Raw genomic sequence first — 18261 nt, 5'->3', positions numbered from 1 at the left:
TCATCTACATACACACATATTTTTGCTACAGAGTTTGCCCTTTCCTTTTAAACACACAATTGTCTGCCTTTCCTTTTGAAAAACCAATATCCAGCAATTCTTTTGCTAAAGTTTGGTGCCAATTCCTTCCACTTTGGTGCAGACCATAAAGGGATTTATTTAATTTGCATACCAAACCTTCAGCGGCATCTATGCCTTCAGGAACACGCATAAAAATTTGTTCTTTTAAATCTGCAAACAAATGTGCAGTTTTTATATCTAGGTGATAAACAGAATGTCCACGTTGTGATGCATCTTTTAACAAAAGCTTAACTGTTTCATATTTTACACTTGGTGAATAACACAAATCATAATCTTCGCCTGGAATTTGTTGAAAACCCCTAGCAACTAATCTAGCCTTGTACCTTACAATTTCATTTTTGTCATTCATTTTAACTCTATAAACCCATTTTGAATCAATAAGTCTCATATCTGGGGTTTGTGGTACAAGAGACCAAGTGTTGTGCTCTTTTATTTTATTTTTTTATAATAATCTTTATTAAATTTTCAAAAGGTTACATAACAAAGCAGAGAAAAAAATAGAAAAATGAGAAAAAAGTAAGAAAACCAGAAGAAGAAAAAACAAAAAACAACAAAGAGAATTTCCACCTTTTAACACACATTTTCAGTAACTTCTTTTCAGAACTTCCCCACGTTTCCCCTTATTGTTTTCCAGCTCTGATTATTTATTCAAGCAAGTTTTCCCCTTAATATCCTGAAACTTAGTTTATTAAAATCACTTAACCCTAATTTAATTAAAATAGTTCTTTATAGTAGAATTGAACTTTAATTCATTGTTATACCTTAGCATTTTATTAAAATATATACCTTAACCCTATATATAGAAAAAAAAACCAAAAATGTAAGTGTAAAACTAAAAAAGATACCTTTCCTAAAGTTGCCACTATTTCCCCTCCACGAATTCCCCATTCTTATAATAATAAAAAACCTATAATTTTTATACTGCAAAAGCAAAAAAAAAAAATACAAACCCCCTTCGGACTGTTAAATCCCACCCTTCTCTCCCCGGTTTCAATCCTTCACCAAAATACATTTAGTCCATCTTTTTAGCCTGGTGATCTTACGTCCGAGGCACGCAAATCTCTCACAGTCCCTTTCAGCCGATTTCTTTGAAAGTCTCTCATACTTAACTCCCAGGATCGAAGAGGTATTTTCTCCATGCTGACCATAATTCTTCCAACGAGACCTACTTGTTTAAAGATGGTGCTCCAGCGCTGTTTCATAAATCTAAATGTCCCAAATAGTCCAACTTTCACCTTGGTCAATTTGAGTTTCTTCTTAGCAGATCTCCGTCTCTCTTCTCTCTTCTGTGATGTCTCAGCCATCCCTTCTTTCAGCTCCTCTTGCTTGGCAGATGTCTTTCCCTCCTCAATCTTTGGTTCTTTTTCTTGTCCAGCTGCCTGTGTTTTGGACAATGAATCCTTTTCCAATTCAGTTGGTGTATTTTCAGATAACTTCGGGTTTGAAGGGCTCGTAGACAAAACAAGGCCTTTCTCATTCATCTCTAACAATTTTCCCACGAGAGAAGTCAGCTTCTCCAAGCCAGCACGTATTTCCTGTATTCCCCATTTTAGCTCCATTCTTGTAATGTCCAAGGATCCCCTCTAGAAGGATTCTGGTTACTTAGTGTTCTTTTCCCTTCCGATCCAAAAGTCAAATTTGTTTGTAACAATCTTTCTTTGTTTTCAATATTTTGTAGCAATTTAATCAGTTAGAGTTTCAATTTTCAGTTTTTCCAACTTTGACAGCTAGTTTGACAGCTGTCAAAGATTCCTGTATGTCCTCAGCAGGCTCTTAACTCGGGTTGCTCCCGGGCTTGAGAAAAGTGGTACTTGATTCAAACAAGGTAAACTCTAGTCCTCCAGCACATTAGCTTAGTCGTTTTAAATCTGTGGAATTAGTATCCTTATCCAATCACACAACTTTAGTTGATAAGTCCTTGCTTTGCACTGTTTACAATAGGGGGGAGACGGACTTCCTTTTTTTTTCGGCTCCCCCGCTCGTGCCAAATCCAAGACCGAAAATATTGTAATCCAATTTTCAAATTACTCACGGGTTGATGTTCTTGCTTTTAAGTCCAAATTTAGCAGGAAGAAGTCAGCGCTGACCGAAGAATGGCATGCGGCTTCGCTCGGCAGGGGGAGCGGAGGACTCACAGCACCACGCCGCTCCCTGGCACCCGATCTGAAGCCTTTAAAAAGGCTCTTTCACGAGTCGGAAGGGCGCTTACGGTGCCCGCCGAGTCACTATGTCCACGGGCTCCGTGCCCGTGGTTTTTAAGGGTCACCGTGTCGCCAGCACGGCAAGACCCAGTCCCCTGCCACGCCGATTCCCTCCGGAGCTCGGAGGGAATCTGCCATTAGCCAGTCGCGCCAACCCGGAAGTCCAAGTGTTGTGCTCTTTTAAAGAAGCTATCTCAGAGTTCATAGCTTTATACCAATTCGCAGCTTGGTGCTTAGGTAAATTCTGAACATCATTGTAGCTTTTTGGCTCAAAAACCGCCTTATTGGCATACACAGTATTAAAATGTTCATCTGCAAAATGTTGTGGCTTCTGCCTCTTTCTATCTGAACGCCTCAGTCCGGAAGGAGAGTCAGACTCCTCAGACTTAATGGGACTAAGTGAACTACTAGTTTCAGGTTGTAAATCATCATTGTCAGGCTGAAGAGATGCCTGTGGGCTAAGCCCACGGTCAGAAAACTCAAGAGAATATAACCTCCCCTCGGGTGCCTGTGACTTTAAATCATCAAACAAATTAGCAAATTCAACAGGCTTTTCATCTTTTCCCATTAATTCAGAAGCACCATTTCCTGCGGCTGCGGCTGCTTCTTCTTCTGTATTATCTATACCATTAGTATCTTGGAAAACAGCAACTCCATTCCAATTTACAGTTTGTATCATGCTTCTGGTAATATGAAATTTGCCAGTTGCTGGTATGTAAATTCTGTACGCCCCCTGCTGGTAGCACATTAATTTTCCCTGAACACTACGCTCACCCAATTTCTGCTTAGCGGGATAATGCATTATTACATCTGAACCCCAAATATGTAGGTATTTCAGATTAGGGCGTTTTTTAAACAACTTCTCATAGGGGGTGACATCTAAACCAGAATAACTGCGATTTCTAACATAACAAAAGGCATTGAGTGCTTCAGCCCAAAAGACTTTGGGCAGATTGGCATCGTGCAGATAAGTTTTAACCCCTGCCTGCAGGTCACGCTGCACAACCTCCACAAGCCCATTTTGCCAGGGACTTCGGGGGCAAGATAACTCATGAGTACTCCCCTGTAGTCAGTGTGGTGTAGTGGTTAAGAGTGGTAGTCACGTAATCTGGGTAACCGGGTTCGCGTCTCCGCTCCTCCACATGCAGCTGCTGGGTGACCTTGGGCCAGTCACACTTCTCTAAAGTCTCTCAGCCCCAGTCACCTCACAGACTGTTTGTTGTGGGGGAGGAAGGGAAAGGAGATTGTTAGCCGCTTTGAGACTCCTGAAGGGGAGTGAAAGGCGGGATATCAAATCCAAACTCTTCTTCTTCTTCTTCTTCTTCTGCGCTTCCAGGAATTTCTCAAAATCCGCAGAAACAAATTCCCCGCCCCGGTCAGAAAACAGGTTCTTAATAGGTTTGTTAAAGTGCGTTTTTACCCAGTTGCAAAAAACTTTGTACTTCTCAAATGCTTGGGACTTCTCAACTATTGCATAAATCCAACAATATCTGCTATACTGGTCTATCAGGGTAAGCCAGTACTTAGAACCTCCTAATGATGGTGGGAGTGGTCCAACTAAATCACAATGTACACGCTCAAATGGCTCAGTTACTTTCCTATCTGAGCACTTACCCTTGCGTGCAACCTTAATCTTATTCTTGCAACAGGATAGACATTGCATAAAGAATTTACATGGTTTTAATTTGAGACCATTAACAATATTCTTTGTCTTAATTACACCAGCAAAATTCAGATGTCCCAGAATTCTGTGTGCCTCATGGACACACCCGGAATGTGGCCTTACATTCCTCAACCCCTGGCTTGACTGTGCTGCTCTGCAATTTATAGGCGATTGTGAGTAGGTGCAAAAGTACAGTCTATATGAACCATCAGATTCCCGGGCATACAATAGACATTTGTTCCCCTCGAAAAACTCAAACATTGACTTTAAGAAACGCACAGTTATGCCTTGACGAGCAAAGCACCTTACTGATAATAAATTGTCCACTGATGGGCAGTAAATGCAGTTCGCTAGAGTAATGTTTAAAAAGTCAAGTTTAACAGTACCCCTACCAAGCGACTACAGAGTACCCCTACAGAGCAAGAGTTTCCGTTGTAATACAAGCCTTAGATCAGATCAACGGACTCACACAGGAGAGAAACCATTTACATGTGTGGAGTGTGGAAAGAGCTTCAGTTATAGTGGAAACCTGAGAATACATCAACAGACTCACATAGGTAAGAAACTATTTAAATGTATAAAGTGTGGAAAGAGATTTAGTGAAAATGGAAGCCTTAGGAAACATCAACAGACTCACACAGGAGAGAAACCATATAAATGTATGGAGTGCAGAAAGACCTTTGGTGATAATGGAAAGCTTAGATCACATCAACGGACACACACAGGGGAGAAACCATTTCAATGTATGGAGTACAGTAACTGCTTCACTCAGAGTGGAAATCTTAGAAAACATCAGCAGACACACAGGGGAGAAAGTATTTAAAGGTTGCATGAGACTTTAATGGACTATCTAGACTATAAAGTAGTAATGAAGCTTTTATTTCACTTATACCGAAAACTGAGACTGAAAAGAACCAGGTTAAAAACTACCGCCCTATATCACTACTTAATGTGGATTACAAAATTTTTGCAGACATTTTGGCAAAAAGACTGAAGAGAGTGCTGGTAGGGGAGATTCATAAGGACCAAACTGGCTTTCTTCCAGGGAGACACATGTCAGACAATGTGAGGAACATTATAGACATTTTGGAACTGTTAGAAGTGGACATTAATAGGAAGGCTGTTTTAATTTTTGTGGATGCGGAGAAAGCCTTTGATAATATTTGCTGGAGCTTTATGAAGAAAAATCTCCAAGGGATGGGGGTAGGCCAAGGTTTTGAAAACGGTATAGGTGCAATATATTCTAAACAAAAAGCAAAGTTAATTGTAAATAATGTGGTTACGGAAGAAATACCTATAGAAAAAGGTACACGACAGGGATGCCCAATATCCCCTTTACTTTTTATATCAGTCCTGGAGGTTTTGTTAAACATGATCAGAGGGGACCAGTTGGTTAAAGGAGTTCAGGTCGGAGCTAGACATTACAAGCTAAGGGCATTTGCAGATGATCTAGTATTGACCTTGCAACAGCCAGGTACTAGTACTAAAAGAGTATTAGAACTAATTGAGATATTTGGTCAAGTAGCAGGATTTAAACTGAACAAACAGAAAACGAAAGTGTTGGAGAAAAATCTAACATTGACTGAAAAAGAGAAGTTTCAGAGTGAAACAGGTTTAGTGATAACGAAAAAAGTGAAGTACCTGGGGGTAAACTTAACATCTAAGAATGTGAACTTATTTAAGGACAATTATGACAAATGTTGGACAGAGGTAAAGAAAGATCTAGAAATATGGTCAAGGTTGAGACTCTCTTTGTTAGGCCAAATTGCTGTTATCAAGATGAATGTATTGCCTAGAATGTTGTTTTTATTCCAGACGTTGCAGATTTTGGACAAGATGGACTGTTTCAAGAAGTGGCAGAAAGACATATCTAAATTTGTCTGGCAGGGCAAAAAGCCCAGAATAAAATTTAAGATTTTAACTGATGCAAAAGATAGAGGGGGGTTTGCCCTGCCGGACTTAAGACTCTACTATGAATCGGTGGCTTTCTGCTGGCTGAAACATTGGCTGCTTCTTGAGAATACAGACATTTTGGATCTGGAAGGTTTGACAATAGATTTGGCTGACATGCATATATATAGTATGATAAGGTAAAATTGCATAAAGGTTTCAAAAACCATATTGTTAGGAAAGCATTATACAATGTTTGGATGCGGTATAAAGACTTATTGGAAAGTAAAACTCCCAGGTGGTTGTCACCAATGGAACCTAAAGAGGTGAAAAAACTTAATATGGAGTCTAAATGGCCAAAATACTGTGAAATTTTAGAACAAGATGGGGAAAAAGTTAAATTACAGAGTTATGAGAAATTAAAGTCCAAAGTACGAGACTGATTGCACTACCTTCAGATAAATGAGATATTTAAACAGGACAGGAAAATAGGCTTCTAGATGGAGAGGTCAAAATTAGAAACAGAACTGCTAGAACCCAATACTAAGAATTTGTCGAGAATGTATAACTTGCTGTTGAAATGGAATACACAAGATGAAACGGTGAAATCAGCTATGATAAAATGGGCACAAGATATTGGCCATGAAATTATGTTCGCTGACTGGGAAAAGTTATGGACCACCGGTACTAAATTTACGGCATGTAATGCCTTAAGAGAAAACATTATGAAAATGAGGTACAGGTGGTACATGACCCCAGTCAAGCTTGCAAAAATTTATCATTTGCCCAATAATAAATGCTGGAAATGTAATGAGACTGAAGGTACCTTTTACCACCTTTGGTGGACCTGCCCGAGGATAAAAGCTTTCTGGGAAATGATCTATAATGAAATTAAGAAGGTTCTTAAATGGACCTTCCCTAAAAAACCTGAAGCTTTTCTCCTGGGCATCGTCGGCCAATTGGTGAGAAGGAAGGATAGGACGTTTTTTATGTATGCGACCACAGCAGCAAGGATTCTCCTAGCAAAGTATTGGAAGACACAAGAACTACCCACGCTGGAAGAATGGCAGACGAAGGTGATTGACTACATGGGACTGGCGGAGATGACTGGCAGAATCCGTGACCAGGGGAAAGAGACAGTGGAAGAAGATTGGAAGAAATTCAAAGTATATCTTAGAACTTGTGTAAAATTCAGGAGTGTTAAATGTCAAGGGGTTGGGAAACAGAGAACTGCAGCTGTAATCAATAAGTTTAAGAAGAATTTAAAAGAAATTGAATTGAATAATTAGTTAACTGAGGAGTTGCTGAAGAAATATAAAACAAGGATGCAGAAAGGGGGAGGTATGGGGAAGTCCGGGAAGTAAGGTTTATGAAAAGATGGTTATGAAATTATACATGTTTATATGTGTGTATGTCTATGTATTGTATATTGTTTGTGTTTATTTTGTGTTTGGAAAACCAATAAAAATTTATTTAAAAAAAGAAAGAAAGTATTTAAAGGTATGGACTGTGGAAGGAGCTTCAGTCAGAGTGGAACCCTTGATTTTTGTCAACAAACTCACACAAAAGACAAACCATACAAATATCAAGAAAGTAGATAGAGGTTCCTCTTAGTGGAAGTTCAGAATCAAAAGACTTATGGACTGGAAGAACTTTAAGAGTTGAAATCCTTCAAACCATCAACAAACTCAGAGGGGAGAAGCAGTTTAAATGAAAAGATTGCAAAAAGTGCTTTATTTATAATAGAGTGATCAAGGAACATCCCAGGACTCTCACATGGGAGAACCCATTTAGATGTATGGAGTGTGGGACGTCTTCCCCTCAGAGTCCACTCTGAGCAATGAACTCAGCAGGAAATCATTCCTAAAAGCATGAGGTATATGTGAAGTTCTGGTGTTTATATGTAAAACATTATAATAATGAAAGAAGGAAGCATCTCACAATAGTGAGTATAATTTTAGATGAAAGTACCTTTGTTTTTCACCAAACTCTCTCACCCCCCCCACCACATGATCTCCAAGCACTGCTTCTTCACCAGAACTTCATCGCTGCCTCCTGCCATGCTCGTTCTGAAGAAAACTTGGAATACTGAAATTGAATGTTGGATTTCCCCCCAAGCCTAATTTCAAGAGAGAGAAGGAGGGGCTGCAGATACTAGGGAAGTCTCCTGGGGGCCCCACGTTCACTCATGTACCCCAGGACATTTACTGCCATCAGCAAACTTTGCCCCCTCCCTGCTCCCTCCTAAGTCTAGGTCATTTATGAAGAAGTTGAAAAGCCACAAGTCCCAATACTGATCTTGAGGGGACTCCGCTTTCTGCTCCTCTCCATTCAGAGAACTGCCCGTTTACTCTCTTGGTGTTTCAGAAGGAGGGCTGCCTCCAACTGGGGAGGCGCATTTCTTCTAGGGGCGCATTTCCAGGGTCCCCACGGTGCCCCCCAGCCTGGCTCCACTCGACCAGGGCAGCTGCATTTTGTTTCGCTGCAGGTGAGCCTGCCCCCTGAAACGTGGGGTCTTAAAGGAACTTCATGGGGGGGGGATCAGCGAGAAGGAGCTTCTGGATCCTGTGCAGCCCCCTCCCTGCCTGCTCCCTTCAGGGTTCCTTAGCCCCTCCCTTTTTCATTTCAAGGATTGGGGGTCCTGCACAGCCCTCAGGGCACCTAAGCATTGGGGGGGGAGCTATTTTGTTTCCTGAGGGCAGGAGTCACAATCCTGGCATACTGGAGGATGTCTGGGTTTTAGGTATGGGGCTGAGGCTCAGGTGGAAAAGAGGTGATAGGGGAAATATCCTGGGGTGTGGATTTTATTTTATTTTTAATAATTTTTATTGATTTTCAAAAAAAAATCTTGAGTGTTCACTGGAAGGACAGATCCTGAAGCTGAGGCTCCAAGACTTTGGCCACCTCAGGAGAAGAGAAGACTTCCTGGAAAAGACCCTGATGTTGGGAAAGATGGAGGGCCCAAGGAGAAGGGGACAAGAGAGGACGAGATGGTGGGACAGTGTTCTCGAAGCCACTAACATGAGTTTGACCAAACTGCGGGAGGCAGTGTAAGACAGGAGGGCCTGGCGTGCTCTGGTCCAGGGGGTCACGAAGAGTCGGACACGACTAAACGACTCAACAACAAATATCAAGATGTGGAATAATGGAAACAAAATGTGGAAAATATGGAAAGCACAAGGAGAAGCAGAACTAAGATGTGGAGATCTGCTCCAGAGATCCAGACCGTGGGGAGCCCCAAGAAATTAATAAATACAATTTGGACTATAATTTGATCTTTTTTATTTTAGTTTTTTTAGTTTTTTAATTGAAGTATTATGATTGGGTATTTAATTGGGGTGTGGATATTTAATTGAGGCAAACCAAAGCGGTGACGGTGGGGGCAGGCTGCCCCAGTGCCCACGCTTTGCCACCTCGCTCTCGGCTGGAGGAGGCAGGCTTGGAAGAAGACGGGGCGGAACGGAGGCAGGCGAGCCAACAAGTGAGGGGGCAGAGTTGGCTGCTGGGGGGGGGATGCACTTGAGCGGCTGCCTCCCGAGTTGCTCTGTCTGTCAGGTTGCCCTCCTGTGCCCCCCCCCAAAGCAGGGCTCCCGTGCCTTGTTTGTTGTAATTGAAAGCAGGAGCTGAAGATTTCGCAAGGGGTGGGGTAAACGATAAGATAAATTAAGAAACTCCTAGAAGTAACAGATGAGGCTAAGAGATAGAGAAAGATCAATAATAATGATTATTATGGATTACAATTGGAAGTAAGGATAAGAAGTTTGTAATGAAAGAGGATATTGATGCATATATGTGTTATGATGGGAACTGCTAAATATGTGTTATGATGAAATTCAGATTGGAAGGTGTCGAGGAAGTCTTCTAGCAATGTAAATATACCAGGGAATAAGAAGGGGGGGAAATATTCTTTTATCTTTTGCATTTTTATTGTTGTTAAGTTGTGTTAAATGTAATGTTCTTCTCTGTGTTTATGTTTATTTATTATAAGAGCCTGGCGTGCTCTGGTCCACGGAGTCACGAAGAGCCGGACAGGACTAAACGACTAAACAACAACAAAATTACAAGAGGAAACCAATAATTTTTATTTTTTTTGTGGGGGGGACCCAGCACCTTCTAGCTTCGTCAGGGCATGCATATTGTTAGGTGGGTGTGAGCTCCGTCTTCCTTGAGGCAAGTGTGCTTTGTGGCAGCTTTGCTTCATGAGAAGTCAAGCAGCAATTTGGAGCTCAATACGCCAAGGAGCAAACCAAAATTCTCAGTTTAGGGCTAAACTACTGAAGACCCTGCAATAAAACCCTGCATATGTTTGCCCAGAAGTATGCCAGATGGACGCTAGTGTAGACTTTCCCCCAGCAAGTGTGCTTAGTAAACTCTGCAGTTCTGCAGCCGAATCCCAACGCATAAATTATGGGAGTTGGAACTTAACAGGTTAAGTTGTTCCCATGATGCCTCAGCATTCTGACGTCAGATTTGGAAGCTGGGAGGAGCTTTCCTGTCTGTTCCTCTCCGGTCGTTGAGAGAGAGAGACGCAGTTCATAATGGCTGCGAGGAGTCCTGGAAATTTCTGAGAAAATGATGCAATAAAGAGCTGTAAATGGACATTACTGTGCTCTGTGTGTTTATCAAATCTAAGTGACAGTTTGCTGCTGTGTTTTACTCTGCTGAGGCTTGACTGAAAGAAGGAGCAGATCGCGCAGAGGAAGTGTGCCGGACCTGCCGAAGCTGCCATAAAGAGCTAGTTGCGGATTATAAATCAATTAGCACGTCAAGGACTAATCAAAACATCTACAGGTTATGGGTAACCTTAATCACCGATCGTAAAGCTGTCACTGGAGGCTGTCGGGGAGCTTTGAAGTTCTGCGCAACGGAGGCTGAAGCCTGTCTTTGAGGCAAGCAAGCAAGCAAGCTGAAAGACGCTGGGCTGAATGCTGCGGAGGCCGGAATTTGAGGCAAGCAGCTAGCTGAAAGACGCAAAGGTTTGCCTGTGCTGAATGTAGCAGAGCTGAGAACAGCGGAAATCGTTTCTCCACGCAGCAGGAGCCGGAAGAGCTGGTGTTTTGTAAGTACAGCTTGGGGCCCCTTGGGAGAACGGGAGAACATGGCAGATGGCCAGGAGGTGTTTCAAGCTCCGTTTGAACAGCTTGAAGAGCTCACCACCCAGTCGTGGGAAATCTGGGTCAGAAGGGTGAGAGCCTGGTTTTGGGCAACTGGCTTGTGGGACGTAAGCAAGAAAGAGCCGTCCACAAGCGGACCGGCTGCTGCTGAAAGTGCGGGGCTGGTGGACAGAGATGCAGGAAAGCTGAAGTCTGCTTCTCTGGAGAAGAAAATGCAGAGAGAGAAAGCTGAGAGAGCTGAGATCTGCATGTTGAGAGCAGGTGTGCATGCTAATCTGCAACATCACCTGGGAGGCGTTGAATCTGCGTGTGAGGCCTGGAGAGTGCTGAAACGTCTGTGTGAAGACTCAGCAGGAGGCCAAGGGCAGATGGAAGCTGAAAGCCTAGAGATGGCTGGAGCCCCTGTTCCTGATGATTTAGCCTCAAGGAGTGCTAGTGAGCAAGTCGGGGGGGGGCGGAAAATTCCAAAGGCAGGTTTGAAAAGTTTTCCACTGTGCCTGCTGGAGTGCAGTTCAGAGGGGGCGGATCTGGCAAGGAGTGCTTTTCCGGAAGAAGGAGGGCCAAGCCAGCTAAAAAGAGCCCCAGGCAGTGTTTTTCCACTGAAGTTCGTCGTTGCTACATTTGCAAGTCAGCTGACCACGTACGTCGAAACTGCCCACAGAGAGCGAGGGCAGCTGCACAGGATGTTGTCAAGGTCAGCTCCCATGGGAATCAGTCGGGTTTCCATGGCAACCAGCCTGGGAGAGCAGCCAGGCGGGGGACTGAGTCAGGTGGACGTGACCACAAGGAGGAGACGTATCAGATCACAGCTAGTCTGGCTTTGTCTGAAGACAGCTGTGGGACAGGCTCAGAGTTTCGTTTTGTTATTGACTCTGCAGCTAATCGCAACTTGATTCCAGAGACCCCTGCTGTCGAGATGTGGAACTGCAAGGCAATTCCGGCCGGGAAAACTGTACTGTTTGCAAATGGACAGAAAAGAAATGTGACTAACGTTACAAATCTCTTTATGTCTATTTTACAGGAAACGTTGGAGTGTTGTACCGTTCCTGGGATGCACCACTGTCTTTTATCTGTGCCTTATTTGTTAAAAAAGGGATTTAAGGTTTCTTTTGAGGATGACGTCTGCACAATCTCCAAAGGAGGGAGGATGCTTGCCAAGGTTAAAAAGGGGCAGAATGATCTTTTCATTCTTAAAACGTCTCTGGAGGGTGAGGGGAAGGTTGAGAAAGCACAAGCACTGCGTGCTACAATTCCCAATCATGATTCATGTGTCCATGCTTGGCATGCACAAACAGCTCATGGTTCTGTAGAAGAACTACAGACGCTACCCGAGGTCGCTAACGGTTGCCACATTGTAGAATGTGGATGTGCGATGGATTGTGAAGCATGCAGACATGCAAAGGTAAAAGGGTGCAGTTACCCAAAAGTGGATAGGGTAACCGAAAAACCTTTTGAGCTAGTTCACATTGATTTGTGGGGTCCTGTAAAGGATCCAAGTCTGGGAGGGTCAAGGTTTCTGCTCACGATGCAGGATAATTTTACGCAGAATTCTTGGACCCATGGTCTCAAATCCAAGGATGATGCAGCACAGCTGATCAAAGGGTGGATTGAGGGGGTGGAACAAAGGTTTTCCACCAAAGTGCAAGCTGTCATAAGTGACAGAGGTGCTCAATTTACAGGTTCTGCTTTGCAGAAGTTCTTTCGCAAGAAAGGGATACGTCACACAGTGACTTCACCCAATCAGAGGGGGGAGGCAGAGCTCCGATGTCAGGCTCTGGTCCAGACTGCAAAGGTGTTGCTGAAGGATTCTGGGTTGCCACCAAAGTTTTGGCTGGAGGCAATCAGATATGTGAGCTTCACCTGGAATCGGACATACAATTCAGTGGTAGGTGACACACCGTTTAGTTTGTTGCATGGCAGGAAACCCCAGATTCATTTTTTGCGCAGGTTTGGTTCGCATGCATCTGTGCCGGTGCCTGAAGTTTTGCAAGGGCCAGATGGATCCAAGTTCCGGAAAATGATCTTCTGTGGGTATGAGCCAGCAGCGCGTGCATGGAGGTTTGCGTTCCCATCAGGTGATCAGAGTAAACTGCTGATCAGCAAACACGCTGAGTTCTATGAGGAGGATGGAAGGTCAAAGACTCCTGTCAAGCGTGATGTTCTATCAGAATGTCTTTCTGATTCAGAACAGGAAGGTTCTGAGGGGGAGGAAGAAGAGGCTGAGTCTGCTGATGACGATCAGGTCACTGACCAAGGTCTGGAGCAGGGTGGGGCATCTCCACAAGGTGTTAAAAGAGAGGCCAAGAGTGAGCCTAGTTCTCCAGTGAGTGTGATGGAGAGGATTCAAAGACGTGTTAAGTCAGAGGGGGAATCCAGAGATGCTGAGTACACACATGATAGTGATGGTGAACCAGGAGAAGCATCTGGGTTTGTGCCCAGGCGATCCAGTCGCACAACGAAGGGTGTTCCACCGGAAAGATACCAAGCCACAGGTGCGTTGGTAAGTTTCGCACAGTGTGAACCTGAGTGTTACGTGGATGTTCCGCAGGTATTGTCAGAATGTGTGGCAGAGGGGGTATGGGAGTTGGAACTTAACAGGTTAAGTTCTTCCCATGATGCCTCAGCATTCTGACGTCAGATTTGGAAGCTGGGAGGAGCTTTCCTGTCTGTTCCTCTCCGGTCGTTGAGAGAGAGAGACGCAGTTCATAATGGCTGCGAGGAGTCCTGGAAATTTCTGAGAAAATGATGCAATAAAGAGCTGTAAATGGACATTACTGTGCTCTGTGTGTTTATCAAATCTAAGTGACAGTTTGCTGCTGTGTTTTACTCTGCTGAGGCTTGACTGAAAGAAGGAGCAGATCGCGCAGAGGAAGTGTGCCGGACCTGCCGAAGCTGCCATAAAGAGCTAATTGCGGATTATAAATCAATTAGCACGTCAAGGACTAATCAAAACATCTACATAAATAATGTTGCAGTCCTGACCCCTGACTCCACTTCCCTGGGTATATTCTGCACCGGACTGAGCAGACAGGGGGAAGATGGCACTCCAAGTGTACCTAGGATTGACCCTTAAACATCTTCCATCCTGTTCTCTGTCATCTTTCTACTTTCCCTTTAAATGCCGACAGTTATCTGGTCTGGATAAAAGAGAACATGTTTCCGACAAGTGTGTGCGCATAAGTGCATGTGTAGGCTGGAATTTGAACTGCTGAGGCTGGGAGGTTTGCAAAAGAAAGCCAGGTGCAGGATGTCCAGTGGTCGCTGGCCAAGGGGATTGCTTGCATCTGAGACAGGAGACTGCTTGGGCTTGAAGGTATTGCTGGACATGACTTTATAAGGGGATGTGAAATTCTGTGAAGAAGCTCGCTGGTACAATTCATGGGAACATACCAACTTCGTATGAAACGTGAATAGAGCGCTGTCTTTGCTCTGTAATCTTTTGACTCAGGCATGGTTCCACGCCACTCCCCCCAAAAACAATGATTTCTTTCTGAGGTCTCAGGTGATCCCAACTGGAGATGAGAATGTTGTGTGAGATGCACATGAGGAAGTTTCTCTGGTGATGCTTCAATCTCAGGGGTTTTGTTTTTCAAGCTCAGAATCTTAACTACTGAGCCTTGGAAGAAGTACGCTTGCAAATGATTATTGGGTAGTGAAGGTGTGGAGTGTGAAATTGTACTGCAGTCAAATGCAACATTCCTACAATGTACATGCTGGGGAATGCTTGTTTCACTCAGAAGAAGACTTGCTAGTTCCTCCTGAGCTGGGACAGACTTCCTCTGCATGGCACTTCACGTAGGTGTGGCCTGTTCTTGGACAGAGGAGCACACGGCCTCCATGTTCTGCTCTTCTTCTCCTCCTTTTTGTGTTCCTACAAGTTAGGAAGAAGTGACTGCTCAGTTGCAATCACTTGAGATTATTTCCCTTATGGGATAGTTCATGTCGATATATAGAGTTATGTAACTTAAATCTGCCTTCAGGGATCTTATCGTGAACTGGATGATTGTAAGTCAACTAGTTTTATGTTAACTTTAATCAGATAGTCGTGTCTATTCTTTTAGGAGGGATAGAAAAAGGGATCTTATCAGGAATCCTAAATAGTGAGGCTCAGACGAGCCTGCAACTAGCTAACTGCTGTGTAATTTCAAAGAGGGATTGTTTAACAACTCTGCTAAGTTATAGAACTTGCCAACGCAAGTTAGGAAGGATATCATAAAAGAGTATATCCTCTCCTGCCTCCCTAAACATTCCCACAGAAAGAGCCTGGGGTAGGATGTCACCTCCCTTGGCGCGAGCGACCAGCAGGGATGCCTCTGAGCTGCCTCCGTGTGTTATGCTCAGCCCACCGTTCCCCATACAGACATCTCTGGCAATGGTTGCTGACGAGGGCTTACTGCCCATGCTGCCTTGTTCAGAATAGGATGGTGGGCAGTCCTCTGGCAACTCACAGAGCTGTTTTCAGGATCTGGAGTGCAGCAAGGACTGATGTAGTGTAGCAGTCAAAGTGTGAGATGTGAGTCAAACTCCTCTTCCTGCAACCTCAACTCTTCGTATCCATGGGGATTATAACACTGGACAGCCTTGAAGGGCCGTTGTTTAGATTACTGAGATAATATGTGTTATATTTTGTAATGCTTTAAATGTGCTACGTAAATGCTAAATAAAGCTGAGTATTGGTTGGTGCAAAGTGAAAGGGCCGAGAGAAAGAGCCAGTAGACGAAGACGAAATCCAACGAGTAATAAAAGAATCAAAAACCCAGGACCGGATGGATTTCCGGCAAAATATGATAAAAAAACTAAATCCAACCCCGATTGCACCCTTGAAAGAAGTACTGAACAGCATTTTAAGGAAGGGAGAAGTACCTGGCAGGTCAGACTCAGAGGGAGGAGAGGAGGGGGCCAGGAGACCCAGAGGAGGCCGGCTGCTGAAGCATCCAGGGAGACTCCCCCTCCTGCTGCGACCAGCTTCCCTCTCCCCTGGTCTCCTAGAGCACACAGAGAAAGCTGGTTCAGACCCCATGAGCCTGTACATATGAAGATAGGGTATTTTTGTCCCAACATGCATCACTTTGATCTCATTGACAATGAACTGTCATTACTGCCCATCCACCCCATTTGGAGAGCTCTTTTTGGAGCTCCTTGCAATCGCTCTTTGTTTGAACTGTGGGGTGTGAAACACAGAGCAGTCAAATACAACATCCCTAGAGTGAACATAAAAGGGGATGTCTGGGCCAGCCACTCAGAACTTCTTGTTTCCTCCTGGGCTGGGACAAACTTCCTCTACATGTGACCAGAGGTGGGTGTGACCTCACCTGTGCAGCTAACAACATAGCACAGGGCAGGCAGCCATCTCTCTCTCTCTCTCTCTCTCTCTCTCTCTCTCTCTCTCTCTCTCTCTGACTCCATTCCTCGAAGCAGCAACATCTCCTTAGCCTGAGATGCTTCCAGCCAAGAGTGGACAAAGGAACTCTCTCCTTATAGGATAGATTCCAATACAGAAAGGGGAGGTATGGGGGAGTCCGAGAAATAAGGGTTATGAAAAAAAGGGTATGAAACTATACATGTTTGTATGTCTTTTTACATGTTTGTATTGTCTTAAAAATTTTTGTAAAACCAATAAAAATTTTATATATATAAAAAAAAGATTCCAGGTGTGTATATTTTGTAACCTAAGTCTGCCTTCTGGGATCCTTCTGTGAACAGAATGTGAATTAACTATTTTATATATTTTATTTTTATTTTTATTTTATTTTAAACTATTTTATTTTTTTAAAAAACATTTTATTAGCAATTCAACAACATATCCAAACATATTATATTCATTATTTACCGCCTCCCCCCTCCCACCCACCCTCCCCTCCCCCAAAGACTTCCCTCAGCTCAGCTTCTAATTTTCAGCACAGGTTCTAATAAGTGTCCACCCACCGTGAGGCAGAATTTCATTAGTGCCCCACAAGCTTCCTGCGCTTTAAGTTTTGCAGCCTCCAGGTGCCCCTTCCAGAAAAGTGTCTCAGTGAAAGGGACTCCCAGGGTTCCGAAGGAGTGTATTGAACCAGGTTATTCATTGCTCCAAACTTGGGACTTCTCTCTGTCCGCTGGGAGAGGCTGGCCTGCCCCTTCTGCAGGGCAACTTCCTTCGCTCTGCTCCAGTATGAGGGCAGCACACATAGCTCAAAGCCCCCTCTTAAATCCCGTCAACTATAAAAAAAGCAACCACTATCAAATACTTGACAAACTACCAGTGTGGTGTAGTGGTTAAGAGCAGTGGACTTGTAATCTGGTGAAGCGGGTTTGATTCCCTGCTCCTCCACATGCAGCTGCTGGGTGACCTTGGGCCAGTCACACTCCTCTGAAGTCTCTCAGCCCCACTCACCTCACAGAGTGTTTGTTGTGCGGGAGGAAGAGAAAGGAGAATGTTAGCCACTTTGAGACTCCCTAGGGGAGTGATCAAGCGGGATATCAAATCCCAACTCTTCATCTTAAAAAGCAAGAGACATCACCTTGCCAACAAAGGTCTGTATAGCTAAAGCTCTGGCTTTCCCAGTAGTGATGTATGGAAGTGAGAGCTGGACCATAAAGAAGGCCGATCGACGAAGAATTGATGCTTTTGAATTCTGGTGCTGGAGGAGACTCTTGAGAGTCCCATGGACTGCAAGAAGATCCAACCTCTCCATTCTTAGGGAAATCAGCCCTGAGTGCTCACTGGAAGGACAGATCCTGAAGCTGAGGCTCCAAGACTTTGGCCACCTCAGGAGAAGAGAAGACTCCCTGGAAAAGACCCTGATGTTGGGAAAGATGGAGGGCACAAGGAGAAGGGGACGACAGAGGACGAGATGGTGGGACAGTGTTCTCGAAGCTACCAGCATGAGTTTGACCAAACTGCGGGAGGCAGTGGAAGACGGGAGTGCCTGGCGTGCTCAGGTCCAGGGGGTCACGAAGAGTCGGACACGACTAAACAACAACAACAACATCATGTACTTTAAAAATCAGCACCTAGACCGTTTCAGTAAATGCCTGGGGGACTAAAACAGATGTGAATGAGCAGCGCAAATCAGAGCGCATTGTGTGTGTGCAACTTGCAAGAGGGCAGAGGGACAGAGTCTCTGCTTCACACCCCTCTCTGCTCTCCTCCTCTTCTCTTCGACTTCCCACATTAATGGGGAAAGGCTACAGGTCCACCTCATAGGGATGTTGTAAAGACAGCAGAGTTGGTTTTTATGAAGCGCTTTGTACTCTCCGAGTGTCCTCTAGTTTATCTCCCCATGTTGAGTCCCCACCGCCTTTGCTCAGAGGGGCTCTGGCCCTGCCCACC

At 44.2% G+C, this 18261-nt stretch overlaps 2 protein-coding genes across 4 annotated transcripts in view; both read left to right on the top strand.

Moving 5' to 3' along the window:
• LOC310686894 (uncharacterized protein) overlaps positions 1 to 9103 on the top strand; it is a 35848-nt gene extending 26745 nt beyond the window's left edge. The window contains exons 5-6 of the mRNA XM_083461389.1: positions 4329 to 4760; positions 7327 to 9103. Coding sequence (XP_083317515.1) covers positions 4329 to 4478 — 150 coding nt within the window. The 3' untranslated portion in view covers positions 4479 to 4760; positions 7327 to 9103. The remainder of the gene's footprint in view (positions 1 to 4328; positions 4761 to 7326) is intronic.
• LOC310686837 (uncharacterized protein) overlaps positions 1 to 18261 on the top strand; it is a 225745-nt gene that overhangs the window by 62384 nt on the left and 145100 nt on the right. The gene's annotated exons all lie outside the window — the stretch shown is intronic.

Source organism: Podarcis liolepis, assembly GCF_965112155.1.
Source record: "Podarcis liolepis genome assembly, chromosome: 10".
NCBI lineage: Eukaryota > Metazoa > Chordata > Lepidosauria > Squamata > Lacertidae > Podarcis > Podarcis liolepis.
Note: the sequence above shows the minus strand (reverse complement) of the source record. Positions and strands in the feature narration are given on the sequence as shown.